This window comes from Lissotriton vulgaris, chromosome 2_1 (assembly GCF_964263255.1).
Source record: "Lissotriton vulgaris chromosome 2_1, aLisVul1.2, whole genome shotgun sequence".
Lineage (NCBI taxonomy): Eukaryota > Metazoa > Chordata > Amphibia > Caudata > Salamandridae > Lissotriton > Lissotriton vulgaris.
Window position 1 is genome coordinate 387,899,752 of NC_141687.1, and position 17,069 is coordinate 387,916,820.

The 17,069-nt window shown below is 45.8% G+C and overlaps 1 protein-coding gene across 1 annotated transcript in view; it reads left to right on the plus strand.

Moving 5' to 3' along the window:
- Positions 1–14,198, plus strand: part of AOX1 (aldehyde oxidase 1) — a 504,603-nt gene extending 490,405 nt beyond the window's left edge. Inside the window, exons 32-35 of the mRNA XM_086955224.1 lie at positions 2,120–2,185; positions 2,757–2,945; positions 10,334–10,501; positions 13,435–14,198. Of these exons, the coding sequence (XP_086811350.1) occupies positions 2,120–2,185; positions 2,757–2,945; positions 10,334–10,501; positions 13,435–13,485 (474 nt within the window). The 3' untranslated portion in view covers positions 13,486–14,198. The remainder of the gene's footprint in view (positions 1–2,119; positions 2,186–2,756; positions 2,946–10,333; positions 10,502–13,434) is intronic.
- The last annotated feature ends 2,871 nt before the right edge of the window (positions 14,199–17,069 follow it).

Here is a 17,069-nt window from a genome sequence, read left to right on the forward strand (position 1 = left end):
CACAAAGCCAATGGTAAGCAATACGCGGAATGCATTCTGAGGGCAACTTTCCTAATGTCCCCAAGAAGTCTTTGGAAACAGACAGCTGCACTGTCTGGGAGGCTTTGACCTAAATATGTAGAGATCTCAACTTTTTAGACTAATGAAGACTAACCACTTTAAGTAGGTGGAAGACCATAGGCTCAGTATTAGAGTCTGTGATGCCAAGATGAGCAAAAAATATATCTACCTAATAATTACATAATTCATTCTGTAGTGCCAAGACCATCCTATTTTCAGCACTGGTTGACAAATGGCTAGCTCACTGAAATCCTTGCTATCAAGTCAGGAGCCATATCTGGAAACACGGCAAACACCCTGTGTTTTAATCATTCAGGAAATGGTGGAGTGACAGGAACCTGCTGAAAGTGTGTTGGCACTGTGCGCATTGAAGAGTGGTAGAAAAAACACACAGCACTTTGCAAAAGACCTGTCAAGAAGGGAAGCTATAGCAGCCTTTTTTGCTGGAAAACATTTCCATTGTGGAGCGAGAAGCAAGGAAAGGCGAGAGGGATTGGGCTGATACAGCTGTTCTAGCTAAATGTGCACCGGTTTCCAGCTGCAGAATGTCCTGGATGTCATAGCTGCCACATCATGCTGCAAGAAATTGTCATGAATGACTGGCCAAGTAGGCCAAACATTGCCTTGGGCAAAGTGGGGAAACTTTGTCTGCATTTGCGGATTGACAAATTTTCCCTACTTTGCTCGTCTTTGCAGGCAAAGTTTATTCAAGTTTTAAAAGGCTACAGTGAAGGCTATTGAGTGGAACGTGACCTCGTGTAGGGTAAAACAGAGCGTATGTGCTCTGGCATGGGTCTGTAGTGTGGGAGTGGGCAACAATGAAAGGTGGCTCTTGTTTGTTGTGAGTTAGTGAATAATGCACAATTATTTGGTTAGAATACCTCCCACTGTTAGCAATCCGGAGAGAGCAAGCATTGCTGGTATGATGTAGATGATCCATGTCACCCAACAGGTTGCAGCATTTTGAACTCATGCACATTTTTGGAAAATACATTTGGGAAGATTGCAATAAATTATTTAGCAGGAGCTGAATCTGTGTAAAGTTAGAGCAAATAAGAGAGTCGCTTGGCATGGGAACATCAGCCAAGCGAGACTACGTTGGACGGTGCAGGGGTAATGGAAGCAGGCGCTACCAAACAAGTGCATTTGGAGTGCCAGAGTAGGGTCAGCAGCATCCCAGTGGATCCTTAGGTCTTTGACTGAGATGGAGGGTGTGGGAATCAATCAGTGGTAGATGGACAGCGGGGGAATGGCCAGTCCGGAATGTGGACTTGGTGATGCGGACGTAAGATTTATCATTGAGTTTCAGCCAGTTTCAAGCTAGGTGAGGTCAGTGTTTCACTCCAAATCACAAGAATGGTTCTGATAGACAGGAGGACAATATCTGTGCTACAACACTCCAATTTACCATAAGATAAACTCAGTCTCAGTTTGGTAATTAACACTGTACATACATGGGGGCAATTAGTCACTCATTTTATAATTCTTTGACAACAAGAGACTGACTGAATCTATATTCAAGTACAAGGAAAAGTGTGTGAGCTTTAATCCATTGCAGGTTCATGTCATGTAATATCTTTTCCAGGTCTTCTGAAGCTATTATTCTATGCTAATTGTTGTCACTCTTTTACTTTGAATAAAGTTAGATTCAGAATAACTACAAATGCACAATCCAATCTGCAGTTCCCCCATTGTTATAACATACTTGAAGACTACATTGAACTCCATCGATAGCACATATTTTTGAAGCCTAAATTGGACTCCATTGATTGAAATTCCTTTGCTAGCAAATGATTTTCATCAGTCAGGATTGCCCAATGTGGTTCTGTGGTGTTCAGTCAATGCCCGATTTTAATTAAACCCTCTGACAATGTAAATTACTTATTTAGATTTAGGGCATTTAACGTTATCTCGTGAGAGTATCCTCAAAATCTGCCATGGATTGGCTCCCATTCAATGACTTTGGACTTTCCTGATAAGGTCTCCAGTTCTCAGTAAGGGTTTTATATTTGCAAAGACTAAATGAAGGCACCTTTTCCATCTTCTCTTCTACTGCTAGAACCTCAGGACAGACATTGTGATTGACATCGGCTGCAGCATAAATCCTGGCGTTGATATAGGGCAGGTGAGTACGTTCCATTGGATTCTGCATGTTGTTACATGGAGTAGCCCTAAATTATATTTCCTGCTCTTGAGGACAGTGGAAATGTGATTTATCTTGTAATTTCTGAGTGTATTTAAACTACTAATAGACATGTCTTTGCAGACCTTGGGTAATGAATGCTCTTTAGCATTGTCCACATTGAAGGATCTTGCATGGTTACTAATAGCGACGTTGCCAATCTGTGCATGCAGTATATATTGGTACGAGGCTCCGGTGTAGCTATAGCCAGGCAGCTCCCAAATAAGCTTAAAAGTTGATGTCCTAACTTGACTATATAATATTTAAAAATGGGCCTAAACTATCCTGTCAAGAACACTAATTGAGTTAATCTGCCTTGTATTAAGTCCCTGTGCCTGCGTGGCCAAGCTGTTCCATTTATGATGCCTGCATTTCTTGACCATGTGCCACATTTGCCTATGGATGTAAACTTGCCTTTGAACAAACTGAAAGGTTAACATTTTAAAAGTGAGATTTTATTTTAATATTGCCTGATGTCTTAAATTACAATAGTGCAAATTTTTCTCTTTCAAAGATCGAAGGGGCTTTTGTTCAAGGCCTTGGACTTTTTACAATGGAAGAGCTAAGATTCTCTCCCGGTGGAGTCCTGTACACACGTGGGCCTGGACAGTATAAAATCCCATCCGTATGTGATATTCCTGAGCAGTTTAAGGTCTTTCTGCTGACCTCGTCGCCGAATCCATGCGCACTCTACTCCTCCAAAGTAAGTGCATGGTTAACTTTCCTATTAAAGACAGGTTAGTTACAAGTGTTTCAGAAATCTGCTATACATATCGTTCCTTAATAATAAGAATAAGAATAAGAATAAGAATAAAAATAAGAATAAGAATACTGACACTTGTAAAGCGCGAACAGCTACCTCCGTCAGAGGTGTCCCGACGCTATAGCAACAGGTGGTCTGCATAGATAACACACACAGCAAACTCCACGACGTTATTCAAGACTGTAGAGCCACATTTTCGCAGCTTTCCTAAAAAGTGGTTCAGAGTTAATATGTTGCATGTAGTTAGGCAGAGCGTTCCCTAGTTTGGACACCCCAACCGTGAAAGATCTTCTGCCTAGCCGAGCTTTCTTATTTCGTGGGGTGCAAAGCAGGTTTTGTGAATTGGACCTCAGTGAACGATTCTGCTTATAGGGGCGTAGTCGTTGTTTCAGGTAACTGGGACAATTTCCATGGATTGACCGGAATGCTATGGTTAAAACCTTAAACTTGATTCTTTTAGTCACCGGCAGCCAGTGCAGTTCTTTGATATGCGGTGAGATGTGATTGCGTAACGGAACGTGTCTAATCAGTCTCGCAGGCGCATTCTCTACCATCTGTAGTCTTTTGACTAGGTACGCTGGTAAGCTCAAATAAAGGCCATTTGCATAGTCCAGCCTAGATGTCACAGTGGCATGGACTATGACCCGGTGGCATTTCTCCGGCAACAGATGTAAAAATGTCCGCAAATTTCTCAATTTGCTGAAACATGAGGCTGTCACCTGCTGGAGTTGGGCGAAAAAGAGAGATCTGCCTCCCACTTCACTCCCAGATTTTTAACTGTGCTTGTTGGAGTGGGCGGTGAGCCCATTTCCACCGGCCACCTCCTGTAACACAGATTGAGAAATGCCATCCTTCTGGTTTACAAATGGTTCACATATCCTGCTTTCTGTAATATTTTATAGGAGGATGAATGGTGATAAAGATGTGCTTGGTTTCAGAGACAATACTGATGAATTGCTAAAGTAGCTTTCTTTAGAAGTGCACAAAATGTATTTAATTTGCTTTTGCGTAATTATGCAATATTTTGAAAAAAATACCAAAATGCAAACCCGCCATTTAGCATTCTTATTTCTCCTGAAGGCATCCTCGCATCAATATTTGATTGTTATTTAAAAAATCACCCACGAAAAACACATTTGTCAGGAACAACAGCCGGTCACGTACTTGTTGTTTCAAATGTTCCTGCGCCTCGTACTTTACTTTTGTCAGCAACAGCAGCATAATTAACAAGCAACGTGGTGTAAAGACGTAATTTTGGGACGTAACACAAAATTCCTGAAATGACGCACTTTACGCTGTCGTCATTTCAATTCCTCCCAGGCCTTCTCTTATTACCTCTTTTGGATGCTCCATCAATATGAAAATATTTGTGAGCAACATTATGGTAGACGCCAAAGAACATTAGCAGGACCGGTACATCTGAGGAGGTTCCTTGGTGTTTAGAGAATCTCACATTATAGAATCAACCCTCAGGAGTAGTCAGTTCCAAATCAGGTGAGTGACTTTTGGTATAGTTGGCAGAGACACTAGATAGTATTTTCAATTCTATCTAGTTCAAATACCTTCTAGTTACCACTGTGAATGACTTGGAAATCCATTTCTGGGTAGGATACACTGGCGACTGCTCCTTTTTTGTAAATGTATTTGTATACCTAAATATGTCTCAGCCAACTTTTAAATGAAGAACAATGATCTATATCACAGGTTTTAATTGAGCCTGTTAAGTATAATTAATGTCAGGGCAAAGATTATATCACTGTAAATTGAAAGGTGGTTTGGTCTTGCCCGTTGTATGACATCAGCCCCTGGAATGGTAAGATAGGCTCAGCCAATCAGAATCTTTTGAATGTTAGCTCTGCCTGCTGTCACGAATGGGCACAAAGTATACAGTGACAATGGGTCTGTTTGTCTGTCTGTGTTGAGTGAAAGAAGCGGGCACAAATTGAAGGCCTTATTGCTCATATCCTGTCAAGTTTTAAATAATGTTAGCACCCTAAGCCAGGTGTCTCCAAACAGTCGTTTGCGATCTACCAGTAGCTTGCAGAAACCTTCAGAGTAGCTCCCAGTCTTGAGTTCATTTTTAACTAAGAACTGCAATAAATAGTTGTTGCATATTCCGTTTAAAGTTAAGGAAAGGCTATGCTCATTTACATTATTATCAGGCTGCAGATAGCACAGCCTTATAAGTAGCAGTCAGATTTATGACCCATGTGGGTTACAGATGTTTACAACTGAAGCACTGAGGTATTTAACTCTTAAATAAAAGTAGTTGTCAATTCAATATTGGAGCATGAGAACAAAATGATATTTCTGAATGCTTTCAAATGAGAGAAAATTTAAATGAAGAGTTAACTTAATGATTAAGTTAACTCTTCATTTTAATGTTCTCCCCTTTCAAAGTGCCACATTTACAAACAGCAGGCATCTTGTTCTCAGTGGTTGGTAGACACAGTGGCACATTTGTATCTGACAAATACAGTAATTTTCTTTTCAATTCGAGAAATTTAACGTGAAGAAAATGTTTCTATGAAACATTGTTTTAATGTTTTTCTCTACTTCAAATTAAGCCAATTATGTCCTAATGTTCTATGAAGCATGTTTTGTCACTTTAAATTCCTCATATTTAAACAAATGACTTTATTTTCCTGTCATAAATATGGCACCATGTCTACAGGCCACAGGGAGTAATACGCCTGCTGTTGGTAGAAACTCTTTGACATGGGAGAACATTAAAATGATGAGTTGTATGTAATGCATATAAACATGAAGTTAATGCTCGGTTGAAATTTCTCCCATTTCAAAGTGTTTCATTTACACACAGCAAGAATCTTATTCCCAGTGGCTGGTAGATGCAAGGCCATATTTATAACTGAAATTGGCAGCAATTTTTTAAATGGTAGAAATGTAAAGTGCATAAAAGGTTCCTTCAAGTGCTGAAAATGTTCCTTATTATGAACATTTCTGCAGAACTTTTTTCTACGCCAGGATCAGGAATGCTTATCAGGGCATGGAGGTAGGTGGTTGAGCCCACCACATTGCACTAAATGCCGATGACCTTCTGATCTTTTTACAAAATACGTCTTTTGCAGGCACTTGAGGACTACTGGAGCAATTCGGATTGATTTCTGGGCTGAGAGTTAATTGGCAGAAATTATGCGTGTTTCCTACGTTGGCAGATCGTGGCCCTCAGGTGGGGGTTTGATGGTTCAGCAATGGGACCCCCGATGTTTGCAGTATTTGGGGGTACAGATCTTCCACAATGAAATTGACTTGCTTGAGGGGAATGTTGCGAAGGCGCTCTGGGCTCTCAGAGCGAGCATGTACTTTTAGAAGACGCTCCCCCTCTCAGTTGCGGACCGCATTGCACTATTGATAAAGAATTGCGCACCCCGCCTATTATATTTGTTCATGGTACTGCCAGTGTAGGTTCCTCGGACGCTGTTTCTAGAGAGTGATTCACTTATCATTGCTTTTATCTGGGCATGGGGCCGCAGATGAGTAGCCCTGGCCACGTTGCAGAGACCGGTAGGGGATGGAGGGTCTGCAGTTCCTGACTATAAATGAGAATATCTGGCGACACAGCTCCAACGGCTGATGCAGTGGTTGGCAGGCAGACTGACATCTGGGCGGGAGTTGGGTCCTTTTGTCCCTGAATTTCACCAATCGATCTGAGTGCTAATAAGGCTCAGGCGCCCTAATGAGGGGCATACCATCGAATTTCAGGTGCTGCGGCGATGTTGGGCTCGATGCCTTCAGAAAACACGTGCAAAAAGTCCTGTACTCACCTCATATTTCCATGGATCTGCTAGAGGTATTGCCACATGAGGGTAACTGGAGAGGACTGTCGGAGTGGGTGGCTGCCGGAGCGTACATCCTCAGTGGCTTGTTTGGGCATGATCTGCCTCCGGGCCACTTTCTGCTCCATGGAGCTGTGACAGCTGCAATACGTAAACACTGGGGTGCGGGCATGTCAGAACCTTCACATCACAAAAGCTGTCAATATATGGTTACGTCATCGGGGACCATTAAAGCTGTCACCTTCCTATATAAGATGATAAGGGAGGGCATGTTGCCGCCCCTTCAAGTTTTGGGAGGAAGACCTGGGGAACCTCATACCCGAAGATGATTGGTCGGGTATATTGGAGAGAGTACACGAATCTCAAGAAATACCTTTTTTAAACGTATATATTTCTATGTTATACGTAGGGCATATCTCACCCCTGGGTGTATAAATAGATATTTTCATGCAATGAGTGCGAAGTGTCCCGGTAGGAGAAGAATTTATACATGCGATCTGCTATTGTCGAACACTCACTGCCTACTGGGAGGCAGTCACTAGTGTGCTCACTGAGGTCATTGAGAGGAAGGTCCCCTGCCATCCAGAACACTGCTTACTAAGTTGGTTTTGACATACTGCTAAAACCAAAGTAGGTTTAAGGACCCTAGCTTGTATTCTTGCAAAGCGGGAAATTACAAGGAATTGGAAAGCCCCAGAGGAACACCAGGTGGTGATATGGAGAACTAGAACGACGAGAGGGCTATGAAAGTGCAGGGCTGCTCCGAGAGGATAGATGTGGCCAAGGGTCAGTAGATATGGCCAGAGCCTGGTAGGTGCTGGCAAACTTTGTAACAAACCCAGAACTTTCATCTCTGGGTGCATCTTGAGGGACTTCCTAGAGATCATTGCTTATTTAGATTTTTGTTGGGTAGAGATTGTTGGGATTGGTGATCCGATAGGACACCACTGGTTCTTCAACACAAGTTGAAGGTTCTTTGGGACTGATCACACTGAGATGATGTTATCTCAACTGTAACCAACATGTGTTGTGTAATTTAGGGGCACGATGGAGGGAGGTAGGTGGGCATTGCAAATGAGATTATATAGTTTTTGTTAGCAGCTATTATTTCTTTGGCAAGCACATAAAGAGACATTTATTGCATTCAATATAATTGTTTGATGTTGCATGATGATGAAAACCAATAAAATTAGTTTTTTTTTAAAAAGGCGTTAGTAGTTTCATCAGTTTTAAACCGCTGATTATTTGAGTATTGAAGGTTGTCCTATCAGAATCATACATTACGGTTGGTTGAAACTAAAGATGGCAGAAGAAAGGCAAAGGAGCCAAGCCTCACAATGCCCAAGTGATGCTGTTTGTCTTCTGTGTGAGTGTATTTTGTGTCAACCACCATTTCAGGCATTCAGTGACTGGAAAGGAACAGGAGTCAGTGATGGAGCATCCCGGAGTAATAAGGATCCTGGGGCACTATTGCATCTGGGGCTCACTTTCCCTGTTTGCGCCACAGCACACCTTCAAACAGGTGCACCATGCACAAACAGGGAAAGTGCTCCCTATGAGGTTGAATATACTCCCCTCAGGGCAGCTGCAAACTCGTGCTACCCTCCGGGCAGCACATTCAAGTGAAATATGGAGCAGCTGCTTCAAAGCCGCTCCATGTTTCAATGTGGAGGTGGCACCCGTCTGCACTTTAAAGAGGGGAGAGAGATCCCCTTGCAGGAGGGTGAGGTCAGTGACTGCACACAACTGAAAGGGGATGTCTGGGGTCCATAGTACCCCCTACAGAGGGCTGCCATCAGGGGCGCACTTGACAGTGTGCCACCTTTTTGTGTCAGTGCCAGCAGCAATAATACAGCGCGGGCGCAGAGGCAAAGAGAATCCCTCATTTGCATGGGGCCACTCCCCCATGCGAATAAGGGAACTCCCTCTTGAGATAGTGCCATCTCAACATGTGAGCAAGCACTATCTGTATTACAGAAGGGGCCGCACAAGCGTCTGCAAAACCTTCTGTAATACCAAAGTGCCCTGGGGCCACACAAAGTGGGAGTTAAAGCCTGTTGCGCCCCTGGGACACTTCTGTAATACAGGCCCTGGCATGCACTAAGGACTGTGGTATCGGAGCCCTTTTGGGGCCCGATTACAGATAGGGCACACTTTTCCTGTTTACGCCACTGCGCACCTTTAAGCAGGTGTGCTGAGTGCAGACAGGGAAAGTGCGCCATATTATGTTGAACGCAGTGCCCTCAGGGCAGCCACGAACTCGAGCTGCCCCCAGGGTAGCGCATTTAAGAAAAATACAGAACGGCTCTTTGAAAGCTGGTCCGTGTTTCTCTGTGCAGGCAGCAACCCATCTGCTCTTTTATGAGGAATTAGAGACCCATTGCAGACAGGTGCAGTGAGTCACTTCACCCACCTGCAAGGGGATGCCTGGAGGGTCCTTAGAACTCCCTTTCATCCCTCCAGAGGGCTGCCTTTAGGAGGCGCACTGAAAGTGTGCCACCTTTTTGTGGTGCACTTTCAGTGCGCCTCCTAAAGGCATGTCTGCCTCTGCGCCCATGTCGGTAATACAGCACAGACACAACGGCAGGAAGATTCCCTCTTTTGCATGGGGCCACACCCCTATGCACATGAGGGAACGCTCTCTAATGACAGCATGGCGCTAAATATGCACCAGTGCGATCTGCATTACAGAAGGGGCTGCACAAGAGTTTGTGACCGCTTCTGTAATACTAAAGTGCCTCTAGGGCGCACACAGAGGGTGCAAACACCTGGCACTTCTGTAAGATGGCCCCAGATGTTTTAGTTTGCAGCTTTTGATTATTTCTCAAAGCTGTCTTTGACACACATTAAACAGAAGATGGGAACACAACAGTCAAAAGGTCAGGTCTTCAAATCACTAGAGCACCCGGAAATCCGTGGCCAAAGGTAGGCAGGGTTCTCTACATATAAGCACTGTGTACTGTTAACGTCCTAATCACTGCAGTGTGTGGGCAGAAAACCATTTTATCTCCCTTACAATGCTGGAGATTCCACCATTATGGCGGAATTTACAGTTTCGTAAATGTGTCCCGTAACTGCATAGTTTCCACTCCTGTAGGTGCTCAGATGCTTAGCTTTACTGATATTGTGGGGAATTTTGCAAAAAAAGTTGTAATATTACAAGCAGGAGCTCTACACCTCATAGAGACCAAAAATAATATTACGGCAAAGGCAGCAAGGGTGAAGGGTGGATTTTATGAACTACATTATGAGACTGGTTAATGTCAACGAGAATGTGTTGAGTGACCACAAGCGCAATCTCAGATTCAAAAGGTTTTATGGTACATTCCATGCTGACTGGCTTTCAATAACATCTGCTCTTGATTTCCCAGAGGGGAGTAGATTATCCTGGGCACGGTTTAACTGCCAACATTAATTTATAAATGAAGAAACTTTAGGGCACAGACTGTGTTGGTTATTGGCATTCAGCTTGTACCTGCTTTTGAACTGCTGTCTGGTAGCTGATTCTTAACCTTCTCTCTTTCTCTCCAGGGCATTGGTGAGCCGGCTTTGTTCCTGGGTTCTTCAGTCTACTTTGCTCTAAAAGATGCTGTGGTGGCTGCACGAAAAGAAAGGGGGCTAAGCCCGGCTCTCACACTCAACAGCCCACTGACCCCAGAGCGAGTTCGGATGGCTTGCGGAGATCACCTCACAGCTATGGTACCTAATGCAATGATAATGCATGCATTTAACATACCCCATTAATAGCCTCTATTCTCCTGAGGGAAATGGTTCAAACCTTGAAGTAAATCTAGATATTGCAATATTATTATGCATGGACTGGCACTACTGAACGCAGCTAAGTCAGGCTTTTGAAGTTTCCTTTTGTTGCTTTGTTGAACCACCGCTGGAAACAGCTTGGCCTCTGGCTTTCTATGCACACGCGAAAAGATCCTCCAACCACCACCCTTGGCATCCCAGAGATCTCAGGGTGGTGTCAGAGTGGCCAGCACATGTCCATGGCACTCCCAATAAGGCTAATGGTTAGAGAAGTGACGTGATTAACCCAAATAATACCCATACTGTGAAAGAGGAGGTGGGGGAGAGCTTCAAGGGAGGTCAGATACGTTTCTTAAGTTGGATAATAAGCTGCAGATTAGTGATGATGTTGTATCTTATGTCTTCCTGCTGCTCTGCTAGAATGCATGTGATGTGGAATGTCGGATGAATGAAAGTAACTTGTTAATAAGATAAAACGATAACCCCATCAGGAGCATCTGTCCTGCTGCTCAGCCCTCACCCAACTGACATTCACAATCCTCTAACATTCCATTCATCCGACATTCCACATCACATGCATTCTAGTTGAGCAGCAGGAAGACATAAGATACAACAGATGACTGCATAAGAGATCATAATTCCTGGGAATGGAGAGTGAAGGGACTGTGGAGAGATTGAGAGGACTCTGGCAGGAGAATATGTACATTTTGTAGTATATTAACCCCCAGTTGCCAACTGGTGCTGAATGCTCCTCACAGACAGGCCCAGCAGATGGATCAGCTGTAAGGATGGAGGTGCCTAAAGAGGCGGAGTCAAGCACAACATATGGTGGTGAATAGCTGAAGCATTCCAAGAGCAGGTTTTTGTCACAGTCAACTTGATCTCTGGGAAATGTGATCCGCACAGTCACTATCCACGTATTTAAGTAATCTATGTGAAAATGTAACCTTACTCAAAGGGAGGTGAAGGACTTCCATGTTTTTCCACTGATATGTGGTGATACCAGAATAAACATTGTGCCCAACTGTAGCATTTCCCTACACTGAGTACTGATCGTATGCGTTTCCTCGCTATAAATCTTACTTTTCATAACTCTTTAGGTAAAGTTTTAGGCAAACAAAGCACGTACAAAACACATAAGCTTCATTATGACATGCCTCATACTGACTCATAATGTACAGTATAGCAGCAATAGTGTTGTGTTTTAAAGTTACACCATAAAGTACTATATCGGGAAGTACATTTTGGAAGTTGCACCACCATGGTTCCAAGATCTTCTGATACTTTCTGTCTTGCCTATTGCGTTGTACACCATCTCTTCCACTTTTGCAGAGTAGTTTACGCCTCTCAGCAACTCTCCATATGGTAGGGCTACATCTCAAATTCCGTGGCGTGTAATGTGTCTTTGGGTGACCATCATTCCCATGACAGCCAGAGTGTAGGATCCACACGTAACCTCCCACTCCCCCCTTACAGCAAGGATCACTGCTTTGTGTAGAGTTGTCGATTGTCCCACTATCACTTCCAGTGTTTTGTGTATTTGGCTGCGGTATCATACCACTGTGGGGTATTCCCATAGCATATGAACAATGTTACCCACAGCAGAATTGCATTGTGGGAAGCTTGGATGACGATTTCTCCCCAAGTGCTAGAGTTTCTTGGGACCATAGTTGATTCTATGAAAATTCTTGAATTATATTATCTTGAGGAGCTAAGAAATTGCCAGACATCTTGAGGCCATTTTGACTTCTGTCCAGTCCTTTCTTCAAGGTTGCTTAGTTCATGTTTCTATCAGTTTCTCAGATCTTTTAGTGGCTCATTAGTGTTAATGATCAGTGACATGGATGCGCTGAAAATACCCTTTCTACCAAGTCTCAAGTGTATCTTTCAATGCACACAGAGCATTGCTCATTTGTAAATACTAATAACATTGGGACTTGTGCAGAGTGCATTTAGCTGACAGCTACTCCAAGGACTTCAAATAGTTGTTAGACCGTACATGCCCCAACTTTGAAATCCCTTGGAGCGTGCTCTTACCTTAAGGACCAAAATATATAACAAAAGGGAAGCAGGAAAACGTACCTTTTTGTGGCAGGCGTCGCACCAAGAGGCCCTGTAAATCAGGAACGGTTCTCAGTTCATGTTTACAAAGTCTTACTTTTACATACTTTGCATATCATTTGATGTACCTTGATGAGGTGCAACTGTGTGTTTTAGCTTTTTGAATCTTGAAGACACCCTACCATAGTCTAACATAATCTGTGCTGCATTATTCAATCAGTCAATCAGAGTACTTGTAAAGCACGCTACTTACCCATGAGGGTGCCAAGGCGCTGAGGGGAGGGGGGGTGCTGCTACTGCTCGAAGAGCCAGGTCTTGAGGAGTCTTCTGAAGGCGAGTAGGTCTTGGGTCTGCCGTATGTGGGTAGGGAGGGTGTTCCAGGACAGGTTATTGACATGCCTCATATTTTCAAGGCTCAGCTCATGTACAGGCTCAACTGTCCCTGTTAATTTATTGGTTCACCCACCTCTGCCTTGCGCCATAGTCAGGCCCGCTGGAATTATGTGTCAGGAGAGGACTAAATTATGCAGCAGGGTTGAATTATGCAACAAGAAAAGGCAAGTTATGAGGCATGAAGTTGCACATTTCGTTATAGTATTGCTTTATTATTTTGACATTTCACACATGCTAACACTATCTGGGCAAATGTTTCACCTCATTAGAACCAATTTACAGCCAAATGCAACAAAAAGCAACAGAAAGGTGACCAGTCAACCTGTCTGAAGGGTTTTCCACTTCGCAGCAATACAGATAGTCCCAGTTTTTGACATTGTTACTCAAAGTATTTAATGTTTTTTTTAATTATTTTTCAGATTCCTAAAGATGATCCTGGATCATGTATTCCTTGGGCCATAGATGTGTAAACGAAAATATGGAGTTGCGATAAAGTTTGAAACAAATGTCATCTCATGTGACAATCCATCACATTTGTATTCCAACACCATGCCACAATGATTGAGGCGACCATGATGACCCGTTATATCTTTAACACAATGTACCTTTAAGTAGTCTGAACATCTATGCATGTACCTTCTTTATCTAACAATCTTTCATAATCTGTAATCGCTTAAAATGTAGAAAATGTATCAACAAACTAAAGATGAGGAAAGAAAATGTGTAATTGTGTTTTCAACCATGTGTAGAAAATGCTTAGAAGTGACTGGCATTTAAAATAATGTGGTTTCCATAGAGCATCATGCTCCTGATTGGCTTTTATGGTGGTGCCATTGCCAGTCTCGCTTAGCAGGTAACTGCGTCTATGCCATTCAGGAGCATAAGTCTCAGGTAATATCCACAATTCGTCTGGTGCTGGTATACTTCTGGAACTGCTGAGCAAAAAGAAAATGTATTTCAAATATCTAGTACCTAAAAAAGTAGGAATTCAAATTTGAAACAGTGAATGTTAAGGACTACAATTTGAAATGACTGACCTGCAACCAATTAAAAGTTTTCTTTATACAGGAGTGCCCTATAATTATGCAAAAATGGATCAATAATTGTATACGGGCTATTTCTTTGTTGCATAATAGACCTTACACATGGATTAATTAAATAAACAATGAGCATTGAAGCAACACTACATGGCCTACATCCAAACAGCAGTGAAATAGGGCGTAAACACATTAACTAGTTGCGATATGAATGAAAATTATTTCCATGACTTAAAAAAATGGCAACATGTTGGTACGTGTGACGAGGTAATGTAGTTTTACGAAGAACAACACATTCATTAACCTTCAAATTACTAACCCCATGGAGGGCGAGTCAAACTAGGTCAGGCTATGGGATGGGCAACTGAAGGTAGCAGCATTAAAGGGAATCGTTAAATTGAGAGACTTTTTTTAAATGGAAAATATGCTAGATCTAATCATCTGGCACAAATTTAGCCTAACAGTGACTCAGCAATATCATCTTCAAAAAGTTTATTTCCGGAGTGGCCAAGATGGCGACCGAGACAGACGTGGGTCTGTGAAGCTCCCGGCCCGAGTCCTCGCCCAGACCTATTAACAGCACCTGAGATCCCCGAAACAGGGCCGGCGGGGCTACAGAGGTGTTGGACTCGCTGGCCTGCTCCGCAAACGCGGCGAGTGGAGGCACCTGAATTGCCGCGGGGTCCCGTCCGCCACGCAACGCGACCGGCCTGCAGTGTCATGGTGGCTGAGGTCGCGGATTGACGGGCGCGGTTCCCCGCCGGTGCAGCAGTTGCACGCAGAGGAGCCGAGGAGTGGTTGCCGGGAGCGGCTGCGGGGCAGTGAGGTGGAGGCAGCCCCAGGCGGCGACGGAGCGGAGCGGGCCACCCTCCGGTGAATCGAGAAGGCGCCCGCCCGGAGGGCGCGAAACTGGAACCCCCAGCCTACGGACCCACCATGGGAAGCCACTCTCACGCCAGGATTGGGAGGCTGCCCGAGAGGCAGCTGTATCACAGGCGACAGCCCCAGGAGCCCAGTGGAAGACGGGTGACGGTCGCAGTCACCCGCGGACCACTGAGACCAGGTCAGCCAGCACCGGGGCTAGTGCGCGAAAATTGAGCCCCAGGCTTTGGGGCGTAGCCGGCGGGGCCCGCTCTGCAGGCCAGGGACTTCCAGGGGTGCTATCAATGGGCCGCTTGACACCAGCGCACCAGCACGGGACCACACCTCAGGCCCGTGGATCCGACACTAGAGGCGGCCGCCTCGAGCAACGGCAGACATCTGCGGCGCGCTCCCCGGCGGGCTGCGTTGGAGCCCGGCTAGGGGCCGCGAAAATTGAGCCCCGGGTTTCGGGGCCTGCGGGTGAAGGTCGTGGGCGGGCCCAGGCTGAGAAAACCACACGAAGTGCACCAGAAGGGGGAATCAGGAACCACACCGGGCCTCACATCCCGGCGACAGCTGCCAATGGACAGTGCCTGAGGCGGGGCGGTCGGAGACACTAGCGGGCTGCGGCGAACGTGGCAGCAGACGCCGGCACAACAGCGCCAGGTTGCACACAAGACCTCTGGGCCTAGCGGGGGTGCCCGCTCCGCCCAAGATCATCTGCCGGCCCTGGCGAGGTGGGGCTCGACGAGTACACGACAGGGATCCATTGCCATTATCAGGGTCCCCAGATTTCCAGCTGCTATGAGTCCTAAGACGGGGAATGGCGAGGGGGCCCATTCCAACCGGGCCTTAGTGACGCCAATGAAGGCGTGTTGCCCTTGCTCAGCCAGGGTGTGAGCCAACGGTTCTGTCGGGTGTAGAGCGCGCCCACTCAGAGACAGCTTCTTTAGTGGTGGGGTGCAGTTCGCGGCCCCTCGGGCTGACTGACGCGGCTACCATGACGTTGGGGTCCCGCAGAGGAGGCCGCACGATCACGGACATGCTGGCTAAAGGAGCCCAGAAGGGAGAGATGAGCCCAACGACCCTGGTGGCGGCGAAGGGCGCGCCGGGGCAAGAGGAAGACGGGGCACCCATCACTAAATCGTTTCTGGAGACCCTTTTCAACACATTACACGAAGACTTCCAGACATTAAAGCAGGACATGGCTGGAGAGTTTCGGCGTGACGTGGATGGCCTGGGGGAGCGGGTGGCCGCAGTGGAAGACGCTGACCACACTAGAAGTGAGGCAGCTGCAACAAGAAGTGGTACGTCTCAGAGAACAGCAGGTAGACTTGTAAGCGCACACGGAGGACCTTGAGAACCACTCCCGCAGAAATAATATACAGGTCCGGGGCGTGCCACTTAAGGCGGAAGGGACTGATGTTTCCCTCTTCTTGCAGGGCCTGTTCAGGGATATCTTGGGCGAAGGGGAGGATTTTGATATCCGCATCGACTGGGCGCACAGGGTCGGATTGGCGCGCCGAGCACCCGCCCCCCCCTGGATATCCTGGCGTTTCTTCCTGACTTTCCATTAAAGGAACGCATCCTCCAGGTGGCCCGCACAAAACAACCCCTCCGCTTACCATGCCCATCCAGAAGCACTGTACCAAGATCTCTCGCCCATCACCCTGCAAAAGCACAAGGCCTTCAAACCAGCCACCACATTGCTGCGGGATAAGGGAATTCCTTACACATGGGGCCATCCCTTCTGATTAATCTTCAAGTGGAACGGAGTCCTACAACAACTTAGATCTCTGCGGGACAACTGCGCATTGCTGGGCATAGACAATGACGGCGACACGCATTCGGAAGGTCCCTCGGAACGACCCTGGCAAAGGAGTTCACCACGGCCCTCAAGAGACGGATGGCAGCGGGTGGAGCGCAGACACTCGCCGAACGTGCTCCACAAACCGGATCAAGCGACGGTGGCGCAGGAGCAGGCAGCCGCCATCGAGGAGGTATCCAAGGACACGGCGACGTCGGATTAAGCGCCTGGGACATGCACCTTGCCCTGGCGCACTGGCTTCTGCAGTAATCAGTAAGGGGGTTTCTTCTTTGCTTCAGGATCAGCAGGTCTGGGGGGATGGGGGGGCGAAGAGGTCGCCACCGCCACA